The sequence below is a fragment of the Indicator indicator genome, chromosome 11 (genome assembly GCF_027791375.1).
Source record: "Indicator indicator isolate 239-I01 chromosome 11, UM_Iind_1.1, whole genome shotgun sequence".
Lineage (NCBI taxonomy): Eukaryota > Metazoa > Chordata > Aves > Piciformes > Indicatoridae > Indicator > Indicator indicator.
This window is the reverse complement of record NC_072020.1, coordinates 18,947,561-18,970,304: the sequence shown is the minus strand read 5'-3', so window position 1 is coordinate 18,970,304 and position 22,744 is coordinate 18,947,561. Positions and strand designations below refer to the sequence as shown.

The window sequence follows — 22,744 nt, the reverse complement described above, 5'->3', positions numbered from 1 at the left end:
AGTTTTCTGGATTGGAAAAAAAAAAAAACAAACCACGTGCAGAATGAGGATTGTAATGCTTCCAAACGAAAAACAAGAATTAACAGTTCCACTTTCAGCAGCTGATCCTATCTTCCAGGCTTCCACAGATGTTTTATCCCTCCCACTGAGGTGAAAACAGGTACAGAAATGTAAATATTACATCTCTTGATACGCACACACACACTGAGCAGGCAGGCGTGCACCTCTTCTGGCCCCACTCTTTCCCTCCCCAAATCAACTACAGACCACCTTTGATATTTTTCTCAACCTATATGGATTTTGTATTTTTTTTTTCCCCCTGAAAAAAGCCTGTATTTTTCCAGGCAACACCCTGTGCCACACACATGGATGGAAACAAAGTGGGAGGTAATATGCAAGGAAATGGCCACCAAAGTAACCAAGAGCACCCTTTTCACATAGCTGCAGTCCCACTGTCGTTAACTCCGGGGAGAGCCCAGCATCACTGCTAACAATGGATGAAACCACTGGCAGGAACTCAAACCCTGCATGCTGCTTGCAGATGATTTTAATAAGACACAGTGTTTGGACCACAAAGGATACACTCCAGAGTAGCTCTCTATATATTTGTTTACTTAATTGAAGGGGTGGAATACCATAGGCAGCCTAAATGCTGCATTTATTCTATGCACAGCAGTCAGTCTAGTGCCACAGACACACTATACGCCACCCTTCCACGAAGTTAATTACTTAGCCCTCATCTAGATTAATGTCTGTTGTGATTTATTTCTTTGCAGTTCACCAGCAGGGTCTGATTTAACTGGTGCTGCCATAGTAAAAAGAAGACAAAATATTAGCTTGTATGACAGGGGGAAAAAAAAGGCAAAAAGCTTAATCTCAAACAGAAACTGAATCCATTTGCAGCAAACTTTGACTTTTTCTCCTAAGGAGAACAGTAGCTGCTGAGTTGTGACACAGTTGATGGTAAATTATGTTTTGAATACCAAGCAAACAATGGTGTTATTTTAATAATTTATATGTAATGTGCAAAGATACACTGAAGAAGGGGCCTGCATAGGAAGATCGAAAGCATTTGAATTCATTCTTTTCTAAACTCTGTCCTCTTTTTCTGCAGCAGTCATTTTGATGCCAGTCTAACAGGAGAACAGCCTGCAATGTAGACCCTGAATTAGACGTACATGACACATAAATGCATCTTCACAGAACATGAAGGCTGCAGACTGGAACACTTCAAAGATAGGAAATGTCAGAGACAAGGCTAACTCCCTCAGTCGGAGCATGCTCTTCATTCTGTGTTATGATCCTGTCTTTAATCTCAAGGAAAAATGTAAGAAACAACAAAACCTGTGCTGGAAGCAAACACCAATTATGAAAAACTTCAGCCTGAAGGATGAAAACTTGGTAGGGCATATGGAAAAGAAAACAAGGAAGTGGAAAGGATCTTTAATTGCAGACAATGCTGCAGTTCCACCTATATAATATCAGAGCTGGCTCAGGCTCTCCTGAATTAACCAGAAAGAACGATCAGAGAATAGTTTTGGTTGGAAAAGACCTTTCAGATCATCCATTCTCTTAACTCTACCAAGACTAACCCATATCACTCAGCACCACATCACTGCCTCTTGGAAACACCTCCAGGGATGAGGATTCAACCACCTCCCTGGGCGCCTGTGCCACTGTAGATGTCCAAGCTATGAGGCAGATCACACTTTCCTCAGTTAATCAAAATGCTGCACTGGGCATTGACCCCAGAGGATAAAGCACTGAGTCATCACCAGCTGTCCTGAAAGAGATGACTGAAAGTTGAAATGTAGATGATTCTGTTTCCTTAGATCACTTCTTACTTTCAAAAGAAACACTTGAAGCTATAAGCTTATAGCCTGTTCTGAAGCACACCAGAGTGCTTCTACCAGTCCCCAGTGGGGATCCTCTCCTACAGATCTTCTCAAGTGATCCCTTCCATGGCAGGGACTATTGGCCTGTTGAAGTTCTAGGAAAGAGATTTCTAATCATTAATCAGCTACAAGAACAGAAGGAGCATCTGTCACACTTCAGAAAAGCTAATAATTTTGCTTAAAAAAAAGGTGGTGCCCTAAAAGCTCTTGCAGTTCCAACCTTTCCACCACTTCTGCAATGCTATCATTTTACAGGTTGATTAAGAAACACCGTGAGGCACACTGCCTGCTGTTCATCTCCCAAGGGATTCCAGCCCTGCTCTGAATTGCCATTTCCTCAAAGTCACTGAAAGCTCAGTGAATAGGAAGAAGATATGCAAAGAAAATATGCAGAACAGGAATACTGTGTCCAGTTCTAGGCGCCTCGGTTCAAGAAGGACAGGGACTTGGTGGAGAGGGTGCAGCAAAGGGCTGCAAAGATGATGAGGGGACTGTGATGAGGAAAGACTGAGAGAATTGGGGCTTTTTAGTCTGGAAAAGAGGAGCCTGAGGAGATCTCATCAATGCTGATCACTTAAAGGCCATGTGTCAGGAAGAGGGGACCAGGCTTTTTTTCAGTGGTGCCCAGTGACAGGACAAGGGGTAACAGGCACAACATGAACATACGAAGTTCCATCTAGACATGAGGAGGAACTTCTTCATTTTAAGGGTGACAGAGCACTGGAGTAGGCTGTCCATAGAGGTGGTGGAGTCTCCATCTCTGGAGACATTAAAAACCTGCCTAGATGTATTCCTGTGTGACCTTCTCTAGGTGACCCTGCCTTGCCAGGGGGATTGGACTGGGTGATCTCCAGAGGTCCCTTCCAATCCCTACCATTCTCTGATTCTGGTAGAAAAAGAATTCTCACAAATTCTGTTATCAGTTCTCATTATTTCACTAGAAAGCTTAAAAATACCAAATGGATGAAAACTGGAAGGTAAGGAGCCTTCAACCCACTGCTCTTTCCAATATCTACATTTTTTTTACTGACAGCTACATTAATTGGAAGAGCTGTCCCATCATTTTCCCTTGAAACACCAGAGCTGCAGCCTATGGGCAGCTGTGCTGGCAGAGGTGCCTCCCTGGAAGTTCAGCTGAATGAAGGGTTATTGCCTCAGGGAAGAAATAAATCACGGTGTCTTCAGCTCAGCTTGCTTCCTTTCCAAACCAAGCCAGCCACATCCACGCCATGATTCACGCCACGAAATCTGGCAGAACAGGAACTGTGAAGGACTTTTGCCACAGCTTTCTGGCTCCCACTTGGCAAATGGCCTCTCACCAAAAGCAGCTTATGAACTGCACAAAGATTTTTTGGTTTGCAGGAGAGCTGCTGCTTTCCCTGAGATTTTGCACACGATCCATTAGCAGCAAAAGCTCATCCATGAAATAGCAGGGGGTTTGTTTTGTTGGGGTTTTGTTTTCATTTCAGACAGACTTTTTTCCATCACTCTAGGCTGAAGGATACATTTCACATTTAAATTAAGCACTGAATATGAAATTTTAGGCACTGAAGAGGATGTGTTAAGGCCCAGAGTTATCCTCAGTTGATATTTTAGGTTTAACTGTTACTTTCCAAGTCACGAATTAAATAGTTCTTCATGTTCAAAACAGACCACTTTGCAAATCATTTAAAAAAAATTGAAAATATAGTTAAGGATTCTCAGAATGAAAACTGCCTCTGGATGTGACAGGTTGAAACCACAGAAGCATCATGAAGAAAATTAATTACACAAAGCAGCTCTTGCTTCAGAAGTGCAGAATGATAACACATGAATGTCAATGAAATTTGCAAACTGCTGCACACACACTGAGCTCAAAACCGATTTTTGCATTGGGTGCTTTGCCCCTTTCTGTTACTTAAAGCTATGAACATTTTTCTGTTACACTTCTTTGCACATCAGAAAGAGGGTAAAAGCTTTCAGAGGAATTATCACCCAACAGACTAACTAGTTATTTAAAACACATACTCTCATACTGTTAACATGTAGTGACTTCAGCTCTGAATACTGGTGGGGGATCAGGATGCAGGGTCAAGATTCATAGATTGACGGAATGGTTTGGGTTGGAAGGGACCTTAAAGATACCTAGTTCCAACCCCACCTTCCACTAGACCAGATTGTTCAAGGCCTCATCCAGCCAGCCTTGAACACTTCCAGGGAAGGGGAATCCACAACCTCCTTGGACAGACCAGCTAAAGCACTGGCTCATCTTCCCCTGCCTCATCTACAATGACCACAGAAAGCCTGGACCCAGATTATCTTTTCCACTAAGCCTCATGAAAGGTTTTCAGGAGAAGCAGTAACTGAGGAGCCAAGAGTAAAGCCACTGGTAGAGCTGATGTGCTAAAACATACAGTGGAGGGACTGGCATGCCCAGTCTGGAGCCTGCCTTTCTCCATTCTCTCCTGACCTTTACAGTGTTTCCCAGCTCAGCAGGAAAATACTGTCAGGAAGATTGTCACATTCAGCTCTCCCTGCTCCCCCTCCTGCAGAAGGGGAATGATCTCTTACAGCTTCTCTTCTGCTGCTCTCATCACTTCATTATCTGAGTGCCTTCTAATAGTGCATTAAGCTACATGATTAACTCCTGTCACATGTGGCTTGTTCCCTCTGATCCTCTCTGCAGGGGGAGGATCTGGGCCTTTGCAAGGGAAAAGGAAACACACGTCGGCTTTACAAGTAGTGTGCCAAGGAATCAAAAGTACTGGAGCCAGCTTTCTGTTGGTTGGTTTACTGGTTTTCTTAAAGCTTTTTATTTCACATGATGAGGACTTGAGGAATTCTTATAAAAGATGTTTGTATCATAGTGGAAACTCCTGTCTTTTTACCCCCATTACATTCTCCAAGGAGCTAATCAGCTGCCTCTGGAGAAATACTGACATCGTTCATGAGAAACAACTGGGAGGTGAGGATGAAGAATCAATCAAATTTTTAGGATGATGATTTGTTCCTCCTCCTCCCTGTCTGTTTTCACTCATGTCCATTTGATTCCACTCTCTAATCAACAAAAGAAAGGGCATCTTCATTAAACATCTGGTACTTCCTCCTGTAATTTTAACAAGTCAGATTAAACCAGAAGGCGAATTCCGTGTTCAGTGAGATGTATACTGAAAGAGAAGCAGCTCTGTCACCAGGGACGAGTGTAGCTCATAGCACAGGCAGAAGAGTGACCCTACAGGCCAGGTGTGGCCCACTGCTGTGTCATACACAAGAACATCACAAAATCTTGTTGACAGGCGCCACTTCCAGAGGCTGTTTGTCCCACTGGCCCTACCTGCTCTGCAGCTTCAATATTCTTCTAATCTTGGGCTCAAATCCATGGCCAGTGTGCAGCCACATGATAGTGGCAGCGTGTCCTCAGCTTCACCAGTTCTCCCTCTCTGGCCCCAAGTGCTCCTGTATCTCCAAGTACATGAACCATCCGTATCACCACCAGGCCTCAGAAGTCTTTGGCTAGCCACACCAAGTTCTTCACTCTTTCTGCTCTCCCAGTAGCCCAGATGCACATCTCTCACTGGTATGTTTTAAAAAATACACATTTTTATACAAGAGGGAAATTGGTTTTGAAGTCAGCTTTTCAACAACATTGGGTTTATGAAGCTGCTTTGTAAGTCAGAAGACCACAAAGAAGGTGACTGAAATGGGCATAGAGACAGCAATGCTGCCAGATTTTCAAGAGGTGACAGGGAACGAAAGGGCAGCTCCAGCCCTCAGCAACAAGCCTTGGGTAAATAAGATGAGTCAGATCATTGAACCACAGAATCCTTTTGGCTGGAAAAGGCCTTACAGATCATTGAGACCAACCATTCTCTAACTCTGCTAAGTCTAGGGCTAAGCCATGGCCCTCAGCACCACATCACTTGTTACTAGGAAGAAGAGAGACCAGCATCCGCCTCACTCCAACCTCCTTTCAGAGAGTTGTTCAGAGAGTGAGTAAATCTCTCAGCCTCCTTTTCTCAACACTAAATAACCCCAGTTCCCTCAGCTGTGACTCACCAGCCCTGTCCTCTGGACCCTTCATCAGTTTCATTGTCCTTCTCTGGACCTGCTCCAGCACCTCAATGTCTTTCTTGTAGTGAGTGCCCCAAAACTGAACCCAGGACTCAAGGTGTGGCCTCACCAGTGCTGAGCACGTGAGGCTCAGTACACTGTGGCTGTTTTCCCTCTTGAAAAGTACTTCCCTAACCAAGATCATTACTAGGAACACAGGTCTCAAACTTACTTAGCTATCAAAACAAACTGAGAGAAGAAAGTAACTCAGAACCTTTCCCATTTTTATCAGACTAGCACAACCACACCGACAAGCACCCAGCCAGGAACAGGAGTGCACAGAGGTATTTAGAGGCAGAAGTGGACACATTTCTGTGTCTGGATGTAGCCAAGCCCCATTTTAAACTGTAAAAGTACATAAATGCTTGGCTTTTAACTTATAACAACATTGTTTTTCTGCAGGAGAATAACCCAGTGCTTACATAAAGACCTCAAAGCATTTAGAGTAACCTAAAGTAATGAATATTGTAATGAGAAACACAAGTATTTAGGGTGATAATGACTGGACTTTGCTCTACTTAGATCAGCTCACCCCCTATGGAGGCTACCAAAGCTTAAAGATTTTATCACCCTAGTAATCAGCAATGGGTAATGGCCTTCATAAACCACAGTAATTAAATTGACTGATTTCAAACTAGTGCATTTTTTTCATTAGGGGAGTTCTTATTTAACCTACTTCAAAAATCCCTTTGTGGATACTGGCTGTATCAGTCCAAGTTCAAACAGCAAGGGATGGAGAGCTTGTTCTGTTCAATATTTCAGATATTATTCAAGTGAAAAATCAGAAGTTTTATTTGGTCATCTTAAAGAGCTCCCAGTTTTAAAAGTTTCTCAAGACTGAAGATTCTAAAATTGAGGACAGAGGGGAAGTACATCAAAACCTTATTCTCTTTACACTTTCCAACAACTCTGATGAGATTCTGCTTTGTTAAAACACACTTTCTAAATTGTTTGAGCACTTTGCAGGAAAACCTGGTTGTAAGCACAATCCCTTCTCTATTCACTCAAATTTGCATTCGTGATGTGTGTGTGAGCCATTTGTCTGTGGTCCATGAATACCTGTAACTCAACACAGATTTTAAAATACAATATTTTATGAAGAGTCTCAACTCTGCTTTTGTGGCAAAAACCCCTCCGTTTCCTAACTCAATATATTGTCTGCAGGAGCTTTATGATGGCAGAAGTAGACCTACTGGAAAATCCAGCTGGATAACTACTCTGGGCTACAGCAGGTTTTAACAGCATGAAGGAGATGCTGGATGTGTTTTCCATATGATATCTATAGTGAAACACAGGGATCTAAAGACTGGAGTACAAAGTACCAACCTCACTACAAGAAAGACACTGAAGTCCTGGAGCAGGTCCAGAGAAGGCAATAAAGCTGGCGAAGAGTCTGGAGAACAGGGCTGGTGAGGAGCAGCTGAGGGAACTGTGGTTGCTTTGTTTGAAGAAAAGGAGGCTGAGGGGAGACCTGGGTCTTTACACCTTTACAGAAAGGAGGGTGGACTGAGGTAGGTGTGAGTCTCTTCTCCCTTGTAACAAGTGGTAGGACAAGAGGAAATGGCTTCAAGTTACACCAGGTTTGGATATTAGAAGAAAATTCTAAACTGAAAGGGTCCTCAAAGCCTGGTGCAGGCTCCCCAGACAGGTGGTTGGATCCCCATCCCTGGAGATGTTTCAAAGAAGCAGAGATGTGGTGCTGAGGGACATGGTTTAGCTCCTTACTTGGTAGAGTTAGAGAATGGTTGGATTGGATGATCTGAAAGGTCTTTTTCAACCAAAATGGTTCTCTGATTCCATGACTCTAACCCTTTCCCACTCTATCCAGAAAATCAAGTGACTCAGTGGCCATGCTGGAATGTGAGAGCTGCTCACAAATATGCATTCCTCCCTGACTCGAAACCTGAGAATCCCAGAGGACCTGTTAAAGGCTGCTGAAACTAAAGGAAATTATTTTCTAGGCACCAGTGGGATATTCCTTACGGTATCACTTCATCCACATATTTCAGGCAGCTGCCAGCTTGTCCCTCACTGGTCATGCACTTGAAGATGACACACAGCATTGATACCCATCATGGAGCAAATGGGAAATGCACCAACAGCTAACACAGCAACCTGAAAAGAGCTTGAGGAGATACAGACTCTGAAACCTAGTGAAGTCTGGCCCCTGCCAACCCCTATGATTTTATCAAAGCCCCATGAACACCATTCTGATTCCACTACAAGGAAACAAGGCCAGAGGTAATAACTGGGTAAAGAATCCCATATAACTGCTTTCTTTGGCAAGGCCAGCCCTTCTAGAAGGTCTGGGGAAAGACCTTTTCTTCTTTTTCTCCAGTTCTACCTGTCATACTGATCACCCTTTAAAAGCATGACCAGAATGGCGATCTTTCAGATAGCTAAAAGAGATGCAATAGTTTCTCCTGTAACTAGTTTTACAAAATCCTGTACAGTAATGACTCCTTGTGATGACATTTTCAAACTCTCCAATCCTGTGCTGCAAACTTGCTTTTTAGCTTGTATTACAATCAAATAAGAAATCATTGATCTACAGTTTCTATCTATTTATTCACAGTGCAAGCAGAATATGACCTGGAAGACATTAATGGGGACAACAGGAAAAAAGAACTAATGGAAGGTGGACGAGAAGCTGTTTCTTTCACAACCAAAGGTGCAAAGAACATTCTCAGTAAGCTAGGTAAGCAACAAAGATGGTTGTTAGAGAATATTTCTGACAGCAGCAACTGTGTAACCTCACTGAAGCATGCAGAATGGGAGCAAGCTTTCTAGAAAATGTATCTACAAGACAGACACGCAGTTAGCTCTAACTATCAATCATCTGGACAGGTGAATAAATCTCTAGGCAGTGGTCCATGCTCTGTTCACATCAGCTCCTACCATATTACAGAACCTTTGCTGCCCAGTAAATAAACCCACAGAAACTAAAATAGGTTAGACATGCTACCACAATAATAACATCTCAACTGCCAAAGCAGCAGAGGTTTGAATATTTAGGTCTGAGAGAGAGTCAAGTGCATTTACAAGGACTGGTTATATACTCTGGTTAATTCATACAGCTTTAAGATTCCATCACACTGAAACAACCAGATTTTCGTCTGTTTGGCTGGGGTTTTTACTTCATTTTATAATTCACAGTCTTTAAATCAGTGGTTACTGATCCACAAGAGCACCTCTCTGTCAGCCTGTTGCAGTCTTCCCTCCCCTGGAAGTGTGTGTGTGACTCCCATTACTGCTAATGGGCATAAAGCACAGCATCGAGGAGAAAATAGACCCCTCACTGTGAAAATAAATGTGTTCACTTCTTTTCAGACACCATGCCAAAAATCAAACAACTAAAACTACATACTCTAAGGAAATAACATTACATGGCCTAACTGAAAATCTCACCCTTATTTTTAACTACCTGGTCATGGACCCTGCCATATTCTCCATCTTTCTGCCATTTCTTGGCTCATAAAAACCATGACTAGACAACACATCCAAAAACTGGACTGCTACAGACTCTTAATGACTGGAGAGGCTGTTACTCACTGTACAAGCCCTCAGTTCCAGCCTCTTGAGATGCAAAAGTACTTCTGCATCTCACTTAAGGCTTTATAGTGAGAAGACTTGTGCTGGAGAATATATATGAGCACCCTTCTTTTTTAAACTAGAAAAGGCCACCAACAACCCAGCAGCCCTGGTAGCATCTGAAGTTGTTGCAGTCCAGAGCACCTCTCTTAAATTTGGTACACTGATTACTGCAGAGCCTGATGCTGCCAAAATGAACCAGGCAACAAGTTAATGAGCTCCTTCATTCATTATGGATGAGGAGGAGGGGTTGCAATGGCCCAGGACCTGTCAGCACTCATGTGGATGGACATCTATCTGTTTGCTTAAGCGTGGATGGAGCTGGCTGGAGATGCTGGGGCTCTGCAGGGGCAGGGTGTGCAACACCCATGAAGCAGAACACTTTGTGTAACACTGATCTGGACTCAAATAAATACTGCTCAATTACTCTTTTTCCTTTTCAGGTCTCTCTTTGTGATCTGAATGCATCACTGTGACTGATTTTGCAAGCTGAAGTCAGAGAGGAAAGGCCAAAAACCTCTTCTGCACAGAACACAAAATCTTTCTTCTGGGTGAGTTTGCATGGATAAACAATCCTATGAATGTTTTGGTGCATGATATGCAAAAAGAGACATTTCTATAGCCTGTCTAGACTGCCAGGCAAGATCAGGTTGTTCTGTCATGAAAGACATTTCCACAGCCTGTCATATCAGTTGGAAGACAGAAAAAAACCCCACCTTTTCAAAACAATCATGGAAAACTGAAAAAATAAATACAAACAGCCTGACCTGCCAGTGTTACAGCAGAAATCTGAACACAGTAACCTTAGACAATTCAGAAATTATGCTAACAATAGAGCAAGAAGTTTCAGCAAACATTTTTGAGGAAAGGCAACTCCTGCACAAGTGAAAGCAATCCAAAACCATGAGTCATGCACAAGTAATTTTGCTGCGGGCCATAAAATCACTTTATGAGAGGTACAGATAATTCTGTATGTATTCTATAATGTTTCCCTACTGTGTAGAGATGGATATCTCAGTATCCTATCAGAGATAATGATGGAAAACAAATTCTCCACATAAAAGCTGATTGCTCAGAGATTCACCCTTTCATTCTTCCAAGGGCTTGTAATGCCAGCAGAAGGCTCTATGCCACACTCCTCAACAAAGAGGTAGATCCCATCAGTGCCAAACAGGCTGCAGTTCAGGTGGTTTTCATAAGATGTAGTAGAGTGAATTGAAAGCAGCCTTAGACAGAGAACGTGCACCCTGCTACTTCTCAGCACCTACTGAGTCTTTATCATACATGGAACCACCATCCCACCCAGTGACACATCTCATTTCCTGTTAGTACTTTTGCACATACTCAGACATATTCACAGTTATTTAGTATTCTGTACACATCTTGATAAGAAAAAAAAAACAACATAGAATCATAGAACTGTTGAGGTTGGAAGAGACCTCTGAGACCTCTGTGATCAAGTCCAACTTCTCACCTAGAGCTCACAATCCCACCACTACTGCTAAGCCATTACCACTGAACCACACCCCTGAGCAACACATCCACACATCTTTTTAATACCCCCGGGGATGGTGACCCCTCCACCTCCCTGGCCAGTCTGTTCCAATGCCTGAGAAACCTTTCTGGGAAGAAGTTTTTCCTAATATTCAACTTGAAGCTTCCTTGGCACAACTTGAGCCTGTTTCCTCTCGTCCTGTCACTTGCTGCAAGAAGAGACCAACCCCCACCTCACTCCAACCTCCTCTGAGGTAATTGTAAAGGGTGATGAAGTCTCTCTCCCCTCAGCCCCCTTTTCTGAAGGCTAAACAGCCCCAGCTGCCTCACCTGTTTATCACAAGACTTGTGTTCAAGGCCCTTCACCAGCTTTTATGACTAAGCCAGTCATGAAATAAAAGATACTGGAATATAAAAGGTGAACCCTTCAGGACCAGCTTTGGAATAATGCAGCTGCTTTTTGCACCTCTTTTTCCAATTGTGCCCATAGAGCCATTAAAACCATTTTAAAAAACACACAAAACTTTCAAAGAAGACTTTTCTTTCTTTTCTAACTCTAGTTAATTCTTTAACATGATAGCTTGAAGACTGACACACTCAAAGGGGACTCCACCGAAAGAAATCTGGCTTCCTCTTTGGAGGTGCCCTGCTCAGATGTTACAATACATGATCCTGTCTCAAAGTTGGATGTGGCATTCTCCAGGAGCCAAGCTCTAACCAAAAACCAAACCCCCAAACAATTTTACCTCTCCAACATCATAGATCCATATGCGACCTTCTGAGTCACCAACTGCTACCTCCTTCCCAGCCTGGGCCCAGCGCACACGGTTGAGGGCAGAAGCTCCTTCTATGGTGACACTGGCTGTGGGAACCTGTCAAAACAACAAGAAGGACAATAAAATCAGGCTGTCTGCAAACCCAGGGGTCAGTTTTGAATGTCCTGCTTAGCTGGGTGAGTCAGAAGTCCCTTGGTGTTGCTGGAAGTAACACACAACAGTCATTGAGGGAAGCACAAAAAAGGGTTCATTGTTTTTTCAATCACATGTGCTAAAAGGAGGAAAGAGTAAAGATCGCCTGGAATGAGCAGGGAAGAGTTTTCTGCTGTAAAGGGCAGTAAATGAAATAGTCTTTTCCCCCTTAACCTTGGAGACACACAAAACCCACATCTGCTTCCGCTGAGAAAGTCAGTTACTTATGACCAAGAACCAATGTGGCTTCAGTCCTGGCCTGGCTCCTGGCCTCTGGCTCAGGCCCAGATAACCTGAAGGTCAGCAGACACATCCCTGTGTTCATGCTGACTCATCCTTTAAAACCATACTCACCTCTGTGGCTAGATGCAGAGGTCACAACTTAGGTATTAGAGCAGAAAATCCTGAGCTAATCACTTCAGAGTGAGGATCCAGCAGTAGTGAGAAGAGCTGAGCTGACATTTAGGAACTCCTACAACATATTCCCACAATTCTCTTTTACGTCCCCAGGAGAGTTCTTCTGCTTTAAATACACCTGGATACTGTCTAAATGCCACCCCCCCCCCTCCCAGCACCAAGTCAACCAACTTAACAGGTGATCCACAAGAATACACAAAGACTCTGGTTAATGTGTGGGATGAATAAAGCAATGAGCAGGATCTTAGCAGAAGCATTTGTAATCTGTGCTGGAATGAGGGCATCAAAAGATGCTGCAGGAAGAAGGAACTGTGTGGGTGTTTGTCCCAGATAGGTAGATCACTCAGTTGATTTAGGTCGCCTCATAAGACAAATGATGGTAACCTGCAAATCTGCTAGTGCTCCACCCAGCCACCTTTAGTAGCAGCCTAAAGATTGGCATGATAGTCTTCCAGAAAGGCTTTTTAGCTTTAATGGTTTTTAGCTTTAATGCTTTTCAGGTCAGGGCAAACCGGACAGGACAGGTGCAAAAGCAGCTCTTCCACCAGACCCATCTGTGGGAACAGGCCGTGGTCACATGGTGAGATGGGGACATGGGGGTGTCCTGGCATCTAGAAACAGACATGCTCTCCACAGCAGTCACAGAATCACAGAGTGGTTTGGGTTGGAGGGGACTTTCAAGATCACCTAGTTCCAATCCCCCTGCTGTAGGCACAGACACCCCCTGCTAGACCGGCTTGCTCAAGGCCTCATCCAACCTGGCTTTGAACACTTCCAAGCTTGAAGTTTCCACAAATCCTCTGGACAACCTTTTCCAGTGCCTCACCACCTTCATGGGCAAGAATTGCTTCCTCATGTCTCATCTCAGTCAAGCTTCTTCTAGTTTGAAGCCATTACCCCTTGTCCTGTCACTCTCCAGGCAAGAAAAGAGAGTTGGACAGGAGAGTCCAGGCTGTCTCTGGAGCAGTGACAGGTACGCCTGTCCTCATTGTCAGCACAATGCAGCATACGCAGTAATAAAGCAACCTCAAGGTGGTATTAAAGCCTGCTGTGCAGTACCAGACACTGACACAAGATGAGTGACAGTAGGAAACTGAACCTTTGCAGACTTCCCAAGACTCTCCTTATGGCTGCAGCCTGTGTGCAGCCACACCAGCAGCAGGACAAGAACTGGGCAGCAGGGCTACTTGCTTTGCTCTTTTTTTCCCTGGAGATTCCCAGCTCCTCCTGCTCCTCACCGACCTCACCGACCTGGACACAAGGCTGCACAACCAAAGTGGCACCTCGAGCACAATGAGCCTGCCGAGCTAAAGTGCAGCCTCTGCAAAGGGCTTCCCATAGCATCCTGAGCACTCCAAGTGAAATCCAAGAGGATTTTGTTTGCAAAATGATGAAGAAACAGTTTTGGAGAGCAAAGAGAAAGCAGATACCATCCTCACTCCCTTCAAAAGTCATTCAAATGCAAATAAGCTACTGGACTCATCTCCCTATTGTGCAAGGTCCTATCCCAGGCAAGTATTAACCAAAAAAGCTGGCATGCTCCTCCTGCTCCTGTCTCAAGTCTGTTACAGCTTAGTGGGCAAGAATCAGTGTCCCAAACCTGACATGGGGTCACTGGTCCATGATGAAATCAGTGGAAAACGAGCAAGTTTGACTCCTGTGATCACTGATTTCTAAAAAATAATAAAAAATAAAAAAATGAAATAACTTAAAAGATCTTAAAAATAAATTTCAAAAAAAGAGTCCATTTCAATTCCAGCTAAAATTAATTTCATAACATTTGGAAATGGGTTTCTTCAAAGAAAAACAAAATGCCACATTTCAGAGGACTAGTGCACTAAGCAGCAACATTTCTCAGCAAGCTGTAGATTAAAGATACTTGTTTCACATACAACTAGACACAGCGTATATTGGAGGCACTGAATTTTCACCAAATCTTTCAGAAGACATAACTCTGGAGCTGGGGCTGAGGTGTTGTTTGTTGGGTGGTTTTGTTTGTTTGTTCGTTTGTTTTTTCTGTTAATACAGCATTCCTTCAGTGTTCCACAGGAAAATAAGCAATATTCATGCCACAGACACAAGACCACAGCCAATGCTTTTTTCCCAAAACCTGATGGTTTTGTCATATACTGCTACTATTCCACAAAGTTATCTACCCAAATAAAAACACAGTGATGAAACAGGCTTGAAAAATCTAAATAAAAATCTTTTCCTCCAGTATAGTCTAACCAGAGGATCTTAAAATAGCTTTGCCTGCTCTTGGTAGTGATAGGTTCAATTACACATGCCCATTTTAGATTTCAGAGAGAAGAATTTATTTGATAATGGCAGCATTAGGGGGGTTTTGTTTGTTTGCTGGGGTTTTTCTGTTGTGTTTTTGGTTGGTTGGTTGGTTGGTTGTTTTTTTTAAATCAGGTTTGAAATACTTTCCAAAAATCTCCTAAAGTTGGTGCTTGTCAGATTCTGTAACGTTTTGGAGATGCAATTTTAGCAGGTAGCAGATAAAGGAAGACGCAGTCAGAAAAAACCTGCACCGTAAGAATATTCCTTTTGAGGTTTCACTTTTATTGCTCACAGAGTGTCAAAACCTGCTTGCAAATGTATCTGTTGCCTGCTTCTAGAAACAGCCACCATCTTCACGCTTTGAAAGCTAAGGAATGGCATGCAAAAAAGGAAAAAAACCCCACAACCCAGAAAACACCTGAATGGGTTGGAGCACAGCAGAAACAAGCAAGTTTGAATGTCGATTTAATACCAGGTCATAAACAGGACTCATCAATAACTTACAGATTTTCTCCAATTTTGATAAAAAAGATAAATGTTAGGGATACACAGGTAAGAAATTGACATTCAGGATCCTGAATCCTTCTGCAAAATTTCACTACACAGCTCCACAAAAATAATATTCAGTTGGGAAAAGAAATCAGGAGTAGGCAAGTAATATTTTTAATTTTTTTTTCTATTCATTTATGAAATATAAAATAAAATGTGATGACTTCCATTGCTATTACAAAACCAGTTTCTGGTGTCCACAGAGCAACACTAAGCACACAAACACTCTTTGCTACTTTGAGAATAGTTACATTGGTTAACTCTGTTATACAATCTTATTATTTTAGTTATTTTGATGAGAAAGCACCCAGCTTTCAGGAGAAATGCTTTGACTAAATCTGGGGAGTAACACCAGTGGAAAATGTGTTATAGCTCAAAAATCTGAAGGCAGCATTTTGTAACTAAACCCAGGTGTTTTCTTAATTGGTTTACAAAATAACTAATAACGTGGCTTATTATTTCCCCAATTAAACAAAACCAGGTCTCATTAATAACAGTAATACCTAGCTCTTACACAGCTAGTTAAACATTTTAATATCATTTTCTACTGTTCACAAATACTTTGCCATCTTGTTTCTGAAATCTAAAAGCAATAATGATCTAAGAAATGAGTGTTGGAAGATTTCTTATTACAATAATGCTGACAAGGACTTTTTCCCAGGGGGAAAAAAAAAACCAAAACCAAAAACGCAGTGCAGACTTAAATGGCATAATCAATTAGAGAAATCTTGAAAATTATAAACTCATTATCACCTATCAGAGAGCTGGTAAAAGCAAACAAGGATCACTCCCAGTTAGTGTTTACAGGAACTGCTTACATTTATCTCTCTCAGTGCTGCTTCTCCCACACAACAAAACCTCACATCTAGCCACAATCTGCCAGTTTTATCATTTACAGATATTTTTAAAATTTGTTTCCTCAGCACTCAGTAAGGAAACCAAATGGTTATTTCTGACTCCAGAGAACCAAATGCAGTTCTCACAAAAATACAAAGCTCAGATACCACAGAAATAATTCTAGCATGATCCTTACACCAGAGCTGATTTTGACCTCTCAAAATCATTTGTGAAATCAGGGATGGTCTTGCAGGCAGAGTTGGATTGAGCTTGATTTTTTTTTCCTTAATGTTGCTATGTATTTATATGTAAACACACAGAACATATATCAGCAGTTCTCTCTGTACAGCCTTATTATTGATGGGAATGGGATCAAGCAGACCATACTTTTTTTTTTTTTTTTAAAGAAATTATAGTTTCATTGAGCTAAATGGCAAAACATCAGTGGATTTCAAGCAGAGCAGGATTGCAGCCCTAGTATGTGGGGAAAAAGGTTTTTTTTCGTTTTTGATTTGAGTTGGTTTTTTCCCCTCAAAATGCTGGGGTTTATGCTCTGTGTTTAAGCCTGCATTAATGAGAACACCTGAAGGATATGTCCCTCCCTTCCCAAAATAAATTCTGAGGAGCCTCCTCCTGTATATCCTCCAGCTGTATGTACTCTAATTAAAAAGGCTGTGCTGCTTCCTGCTCCCTGCACTTCAAAAGGCCTCACTGCTCCCCTTGACAATGCAGCGCCCGGTGCTGGTTCCTCTTACCTGTCTATGCTTATTTATGGCAAGCACCATTCACTGGAAGCCATAAACTGTGCCCATATTTTACTCTGTCTGAAATGTATAGCATGTATACATGAAAGAAATATTTAATGATCAGACTAATCTTAAAAAAAAAAACAAACTGTAAAAAATAGGCTGTATGGGGGGGAAATACTGCAGCTTGCTCTTTGGTCATCTGGTTTTTGGAAATAAAAAGAAATTGTCAGTTAATATATGACTTTTTTTTTTTTCCTAATAGTCTGTTTTTAATTTTACATGGCATTAAGGCAAGGCTTCAGCTGTGGAAAAAATATTTTGATTTTTATGCTGAATAATGATTGCTGGCCATCTAAAACTGACCTCAAACAACATGACAGGTTTTCTCAAAACCATTTTTTAGGGGAAATTCAGAGGTAGAAAAAATAGTATCAATATAAATCTGCAGATTTTTTTTTAATCTGAAGTAATAGCAGAATTAAATTAATTACTTTTTAAAAACCACAGTATTCACCATTCTCGATCTTTGCAAAAAGCAACCTGAGTAAGCCTTTCTTGTCAGGGAAACTCAAAGGTACAATGTTTCCTCCCCAATAGTCCCTGCTACTAGCTAGCAGCAATGGAAAGAAAACTTGTTATTTTTCATTTGCATTTGTGCTTTTAAAACTTTCCCAGTAACTTTTAAAAGAGAAAAGAGGTGAGGGTATAAAAATCACAAATAACATGTAAGAGAGATGCTGTGTGCTTAAAAAACTCAAGTGATTCTGACTGGAGGTGAAGGAAGACTCATGGGTATAGGGCTTGCAAGTTGTAATCTCCAAAGGATTCAGAGCACAGGACAAATCCAAAGAGGAATGAACTCTCCTACTCAGACACAAAACATCTCTAGAGCACAGGAGGCTTGGAGGCGAGCTGCCCAGCACCCCTGCCCATGCTGCAGGTGGGAGTGCTGACAGGCCTGTAGTGGCTGTGGCCAGGCTGTCGAGGGGTGACTACCTGAGCCCTGGGAGAGTTGACAAGGGGTAACTACCTAAGCGAGGGGAGGGCTGCCAAGAGATGACCACCTGAGCAAGGGAGGGCTGACAAGGGGTGACCTCCTGAGCAAGGCGAGAGCTGACTGAGGGGCGACCTCCTCAGCAGGAGGAGGCATGCCAAGGGGTGACCACCTGAGCAAGGTGAGAGCTGGCAAGAGGTCATCCTCTTTTTTGATGCATCGGGATGCATCAAAACGTGTCTGAAACATGATGTGTTAGAAACAGGTGGGGGCAAAATAATAGTAATAAAAAACAAACAAACCCAAAACACTACAAAACTGGTGCGGTTTAAAAGTGCACCTTAAAATAACAGAGACAGCAGGGAGCCTCCTTTTCCCGAGTCGGCACCGTGGCTTTTTTATTTGCGTTGGCTTTCTGCCGGGGGTGCCGGAGTCGGCCCTCCCCGTCCCTGACAGGTACCCGAGTGCAGCAGCGGCAGCAGCCCCGCCGAGAGGGAGGCGGGAGAGAAAGAAGGGAAGAAAGGCGGGCGGGAGAGGGGGGCGGTCAGAGCAACCGACAGCGGGACCTGCCCTCCCCGCCGCGCCCCGGGGCGCGGGCGGCGGCCGACGCCGAGCTCCCCGCGCCTTGAGGGCCAGCCCAGCGCCCCCGGCCTTCACAGGGTTAAGGTCTCTCCCGGCAGCTCGCCGCCCGCCCGCCCTCGCCTCCCAGTCACCGGCCGCCGTCGGGCCGCCTCACCTCGGTGTCGTTATTCAGGTTCCACAGATCCAGGCGCCCCATCCCGTCCACACAGGCGAAGAGCGCGGGATGCACTGGCGACCACATGACATCGTAGACATAGTCGGCATTGTCTTCAAAGGAGTAGAGCGGCTTGTTGTGCTGTAAAGCAGAGAGAAGCATGAAGACTTCGTGGCGCTAGTGCTGCCCGGGGCTGTCTGGCGAGTCTAATTAAAAACTTTGCACATTTACAAAGTGTCATAAAACTTCCCCAGATGAAAGGTCCTGGCGAAGGGTGGGGCTTGCGCTTTAATGGGGCAACAACTGTCCGGTGGGATAAATTAAATGCCCGGCGTGAGCTGGGTGGGACGCGCGGGTGACGGGGAGGCGAGAGCGAGGGGAGAGCGCTCGCGGCCTCTCCCGCTGCCGGCCAGCACCCCGGTGGCGGGAGGGAGTGGTGCGGGAGGCTGGCACCCAAGCACCGCTGCGCCCGCTCCAGCCAACCGCGCTTGCGGTCGCCCGCGATGAAGGACCGTGAGAGCGGCGGGGAGCAGTGCGATGCCCTCCGCGGCCCTTCCGCGCACCGCGGGCGGCGCCTGACACCTAGCGGCGGGCGGGCCGACCGAGCACCCGCGCGCAGCTCCACTTTCCGCCTCTCCCCTCAGCGCCCCATTTCCCGCCGCCGTCCTCGGGGCCCTTCTTCCAGCCGTTCCCCTCGGGCCCCGCTTCCCACCGCCGGCACCTCTCACCGCGGGTACCCCTGCCCGGTGAGGCCGTCAGGGAAGGCTGGCATCTCCAGCGGGTGGGAAAGAAGTTCGGAAGTACATCAGGAATAAAGTGTAATTGTCCGTCATGAATTATTCATCGCATCTGGCTCGTCTTAATTTTTGCATAATGGTTTCGCTAATCCCCGATCAATTAATGGGAAATGAGATTTGAATGAGAATGAAAACTCCAGAGATGAAGGGAATTAAATATTCTCATGGCTTGTGACAGGAAGCTAAACAATGGGACTTCTCCGAGTGTCTCCTGCCTCCCCCGGCCCTGCCGCCTCCCTGGCAAGCGGGGCACGGTGGGACAAGGGCCCGCAGCCCCCCGTCCCCCTTCTGCAAGGAATAAGGCGAAGGTCCCAGTCCTGCCTGCGGAACATCTCTGCCAGGTCCCTCTGGAACGTTCCCTCAACCCTTTTACAAAGGAAACAACATCAGGAAGGCCTCAATGTTTTATGTACCCATGCGGTATTTGTCTGTAGAGGGGGTAATGACAACTATATAATTTTTTACTTATGTGTTATTAATTTAAGAGATAAAGCAGTCTGTTTAATCTATGTTTACAGCTGGGCCCTTGCCACTTGATTTTGGTCCTCTTGCACTACATGCTGGCTTTGCCAGATGGTGGGGGTCAAGCAGTGTGGTGTTAGTGTTCTTTACTACTGTTTGGTAAATAATGTTGAAATATTTCTGTTCATCACAGGTATTTAAAAAAACCCAAATTATTCAGAGATCTAAAAAAAAAAAAAAAGTTACAAAAGAATCCATTCTGTGGGCTCACTTTCCCTCTGCCTGAATTAAGGAAAGACACTCCGAATGATTTACAGGACCAGGTCCTTAATGGGTTTTGTACATTTCCTAAAAATAGTAAACATTGACAAAAAATGAAACTGGACCTTGAGCTTATTAACTGACATTTCTACAACATTTTAATTTCTTTTGCCAAGCTGGAGTTATGCAAAAGAAAAGGGGGAAAAATATATATTAAAGGAATATTTTATTAGCTAAACAAGGTCTTGTTCTCCAACCTGCTTAGTGTGGGGTTACTTATATGTGTTAATGGAATTGCTTACTTGCCTGTGCCAAAGCATTTGCAGGGTTGAGGGCCCAATGCAGGCTAAGCTTTTGAAGAGGCAGAGAGATTTCATAGGAAATTTCCAAGTGAATCCTTACAACTGGGTGCTGGGAAATAGTATTTAGAGTGGGCCATGCAGATCCACAATGTCTGTCTGCTGTATTGTACATTTTCACTGAAAACATCTCATTTAGGTTCAAATATCAGCTAAACGCTGGGAAAATGAGCATTGTACACATTAGGGTACTGAAAAGAAATCTGTTCAGCTGATAGATGGCTGCTGTTTTTCTTAATCATGGGAAACGTGCTGCAATGTCATTTAACATGCAATGTCATGGAGAAGTAACAGAATTCAACAGAATTCAGAGGACTATTAAGACATCAATCAATCCAAGGTGAATTTCAATCAGCATTTCTTTTTCATCAACATATCCAAACTTGTCTGCCACTCTATTTTCCAATTAATACCTAAAGACCAAGGCATTGAAAGGAAGGGTCAGAAGCTTTGGTTCTAGTCTGCACCTTGCTGTTCACACCCCTTTTATTGTCTCTGGCAAATAGATTTAGCTGATGTGCCTCAGTTTGCCTTGTTAGCAAAATAAAACCACTTGGAGAGCACTGGTATTTGAGGTGGAAAGTACAGCTGATAGACAGCATGTGTTGCTTTTACCATAACAGTGGAAATATTCAGTCAGATGGGAAATCAGAGGGAAAATGTAGGCAACAGGAATTACACAACTTTTGAGAAAGGCCTTAGACACACAAGTGGACATGTTCCTATGTGATCTGCTTTAGGTGATCCTGCTCCAGCAGGGCGGTTGGACTTGATGAGCTTCCAACCCCTACCATTCTGTGATTCTGAGATGAGTTTGGAGTGGGACACTGAGAGGAAATAAGAAATTTGAGCCAGGTGAGCAGCCCAACCAAAAGGCAAAAATAACGGCAGCATGATGGGAGAAACAGGGAGACCTGTGATGAGGTACAGGTAGGCAGTGGAGCTGAACTACCTTCCCAGTGCTCCCACTATCTCCCCTCCCAGCTTGAGCAACCTTCAGTGGTGAAAAACAAAGTATTTCCCATACTGTGTCTTTTTGCCTTTCACCCTTTAACACAGAGGAACATAACTGCATCAGTCCAGGCTGGAGTTCCTTTTTGCTTAGCATCCTGTCTTCAGTCATGAGAGAAAGTGACCTTTCTTAAAAGCTGACATTTCATCCCGGTCTGATCTTTCCCCCTGAGAGCAGTTATGCTGATTTCATTGTGTAGCCTGGATTTCTAAGGCTAAGTGTGTATATAAATGTGTGCAGGATTTTCTCACTGGAACCCCGTTAACTAAGGGCAAAGAGCTGCAGAGTTTTTCAGTGTAAGGATTTGTGAGTAAGGGCCAACACCCACTACTCTCAGAGCACGATGAAATGGAACCACATAGAGGTCACTTTGTAGCAGTTTTAAATTACCAGCACTTCAGACTTACACACTATATAACTACTATGTAGCTATTATTATAAAACAACTGGAATTTAAACTTGACAAGCTTTCTTAAATACCAACCCATTCTCTTTTTCAACAGACAAACTTGGGCCAAACCTACTACAATCAGGGGATTGAGTCCATCATCAGTAAATTTGCAGATGACACCAAGCTGGGAGCAGGTGTTGATCTGTTAGAAGGTAGAAGGGCTCTGCAGAAGGACCTTGACAGGCTGGACAGATGGGCAGAGTCCAACATGATGGCATTCAACAAATCCAAGTGCCAGGTGCTGCACTTCGGCCACAACAACCCCATGCAGAGCTACAGGCTGGGGTCAGAGTGGCTGGAGAGCAGCCAGGTGGAAAGGGACCTGGGGGTACTGGGTGACAGCCGCCTGAACATGAGCCAGCAGTGTGCCCAGGTGGCCAAGAGAGCCAATGGCATCCTGGCCTGCATCAGGAATAGTGTGGCCAGCAGGAGCAGGGAGGTCATTGTACCCCTGTACTCAGCACTGGTTAGGCCACACCTTGAGTACTGTGTCCAGTTCTGGGCCCCTCAGTTTAGGAAAGATGTTGAATTGCTGGAGCATGTCCAGAGAAGGGCAACGAGGCTGGGGAGAGGCCTTGAGCACAAGCCCTATGAGGAGAGGCTGAGGGAGCTGGGACTGTTTAGCCTGGAGAAGAGGAGGCTCAAGGGTGACCTCATTGCTGTCTACAACTACCTGAAGGGAGGTTGTAGCCAGGAGGGGTTTGGTCTCTTCTCCCAGGCAACCAGCACCAGAACAAGAGGACACAGTCTCAAGCTGTGCCAGGGGAGGTTTAGGCTGGAGGTGAGGAGAAAGTTCTTCA

At 44.1% G+C, this 22,744-nt stretch overlaps 1 protein-coding gene across 4 annotated transcripts in view; it reads right to left on the bottom strand.

The window, feature by feature from the left end:
• Positions 1–22,744, bottom strand: part of DYNC1I1 (dynein cytoplasmic 1 intermediate chain 1) — a 190,782-nt gene that overhangs the window by 6,000 nt on the left and 162,038 nt on the right. For all 4 annotated transcript variants that reach the window (XM_054385165.1, XM_054385166.1, XM_054385167.1 and 1 more), the window contains 2 exons: positions 18,603–18,743; positions 11,816–11,941 (listed from right to left, as the gene is read on the bottom strand). In XM_054385165.1, the coding sequence (XP_054241140.1) occupies positions 11,816–11,941; positions 18,603–18,743 (267 nt within the window). The remainder of the gene's footprint in view (positions 1–11,815; positions 11,942–18,602; positions 18,744–22,744) is intronic.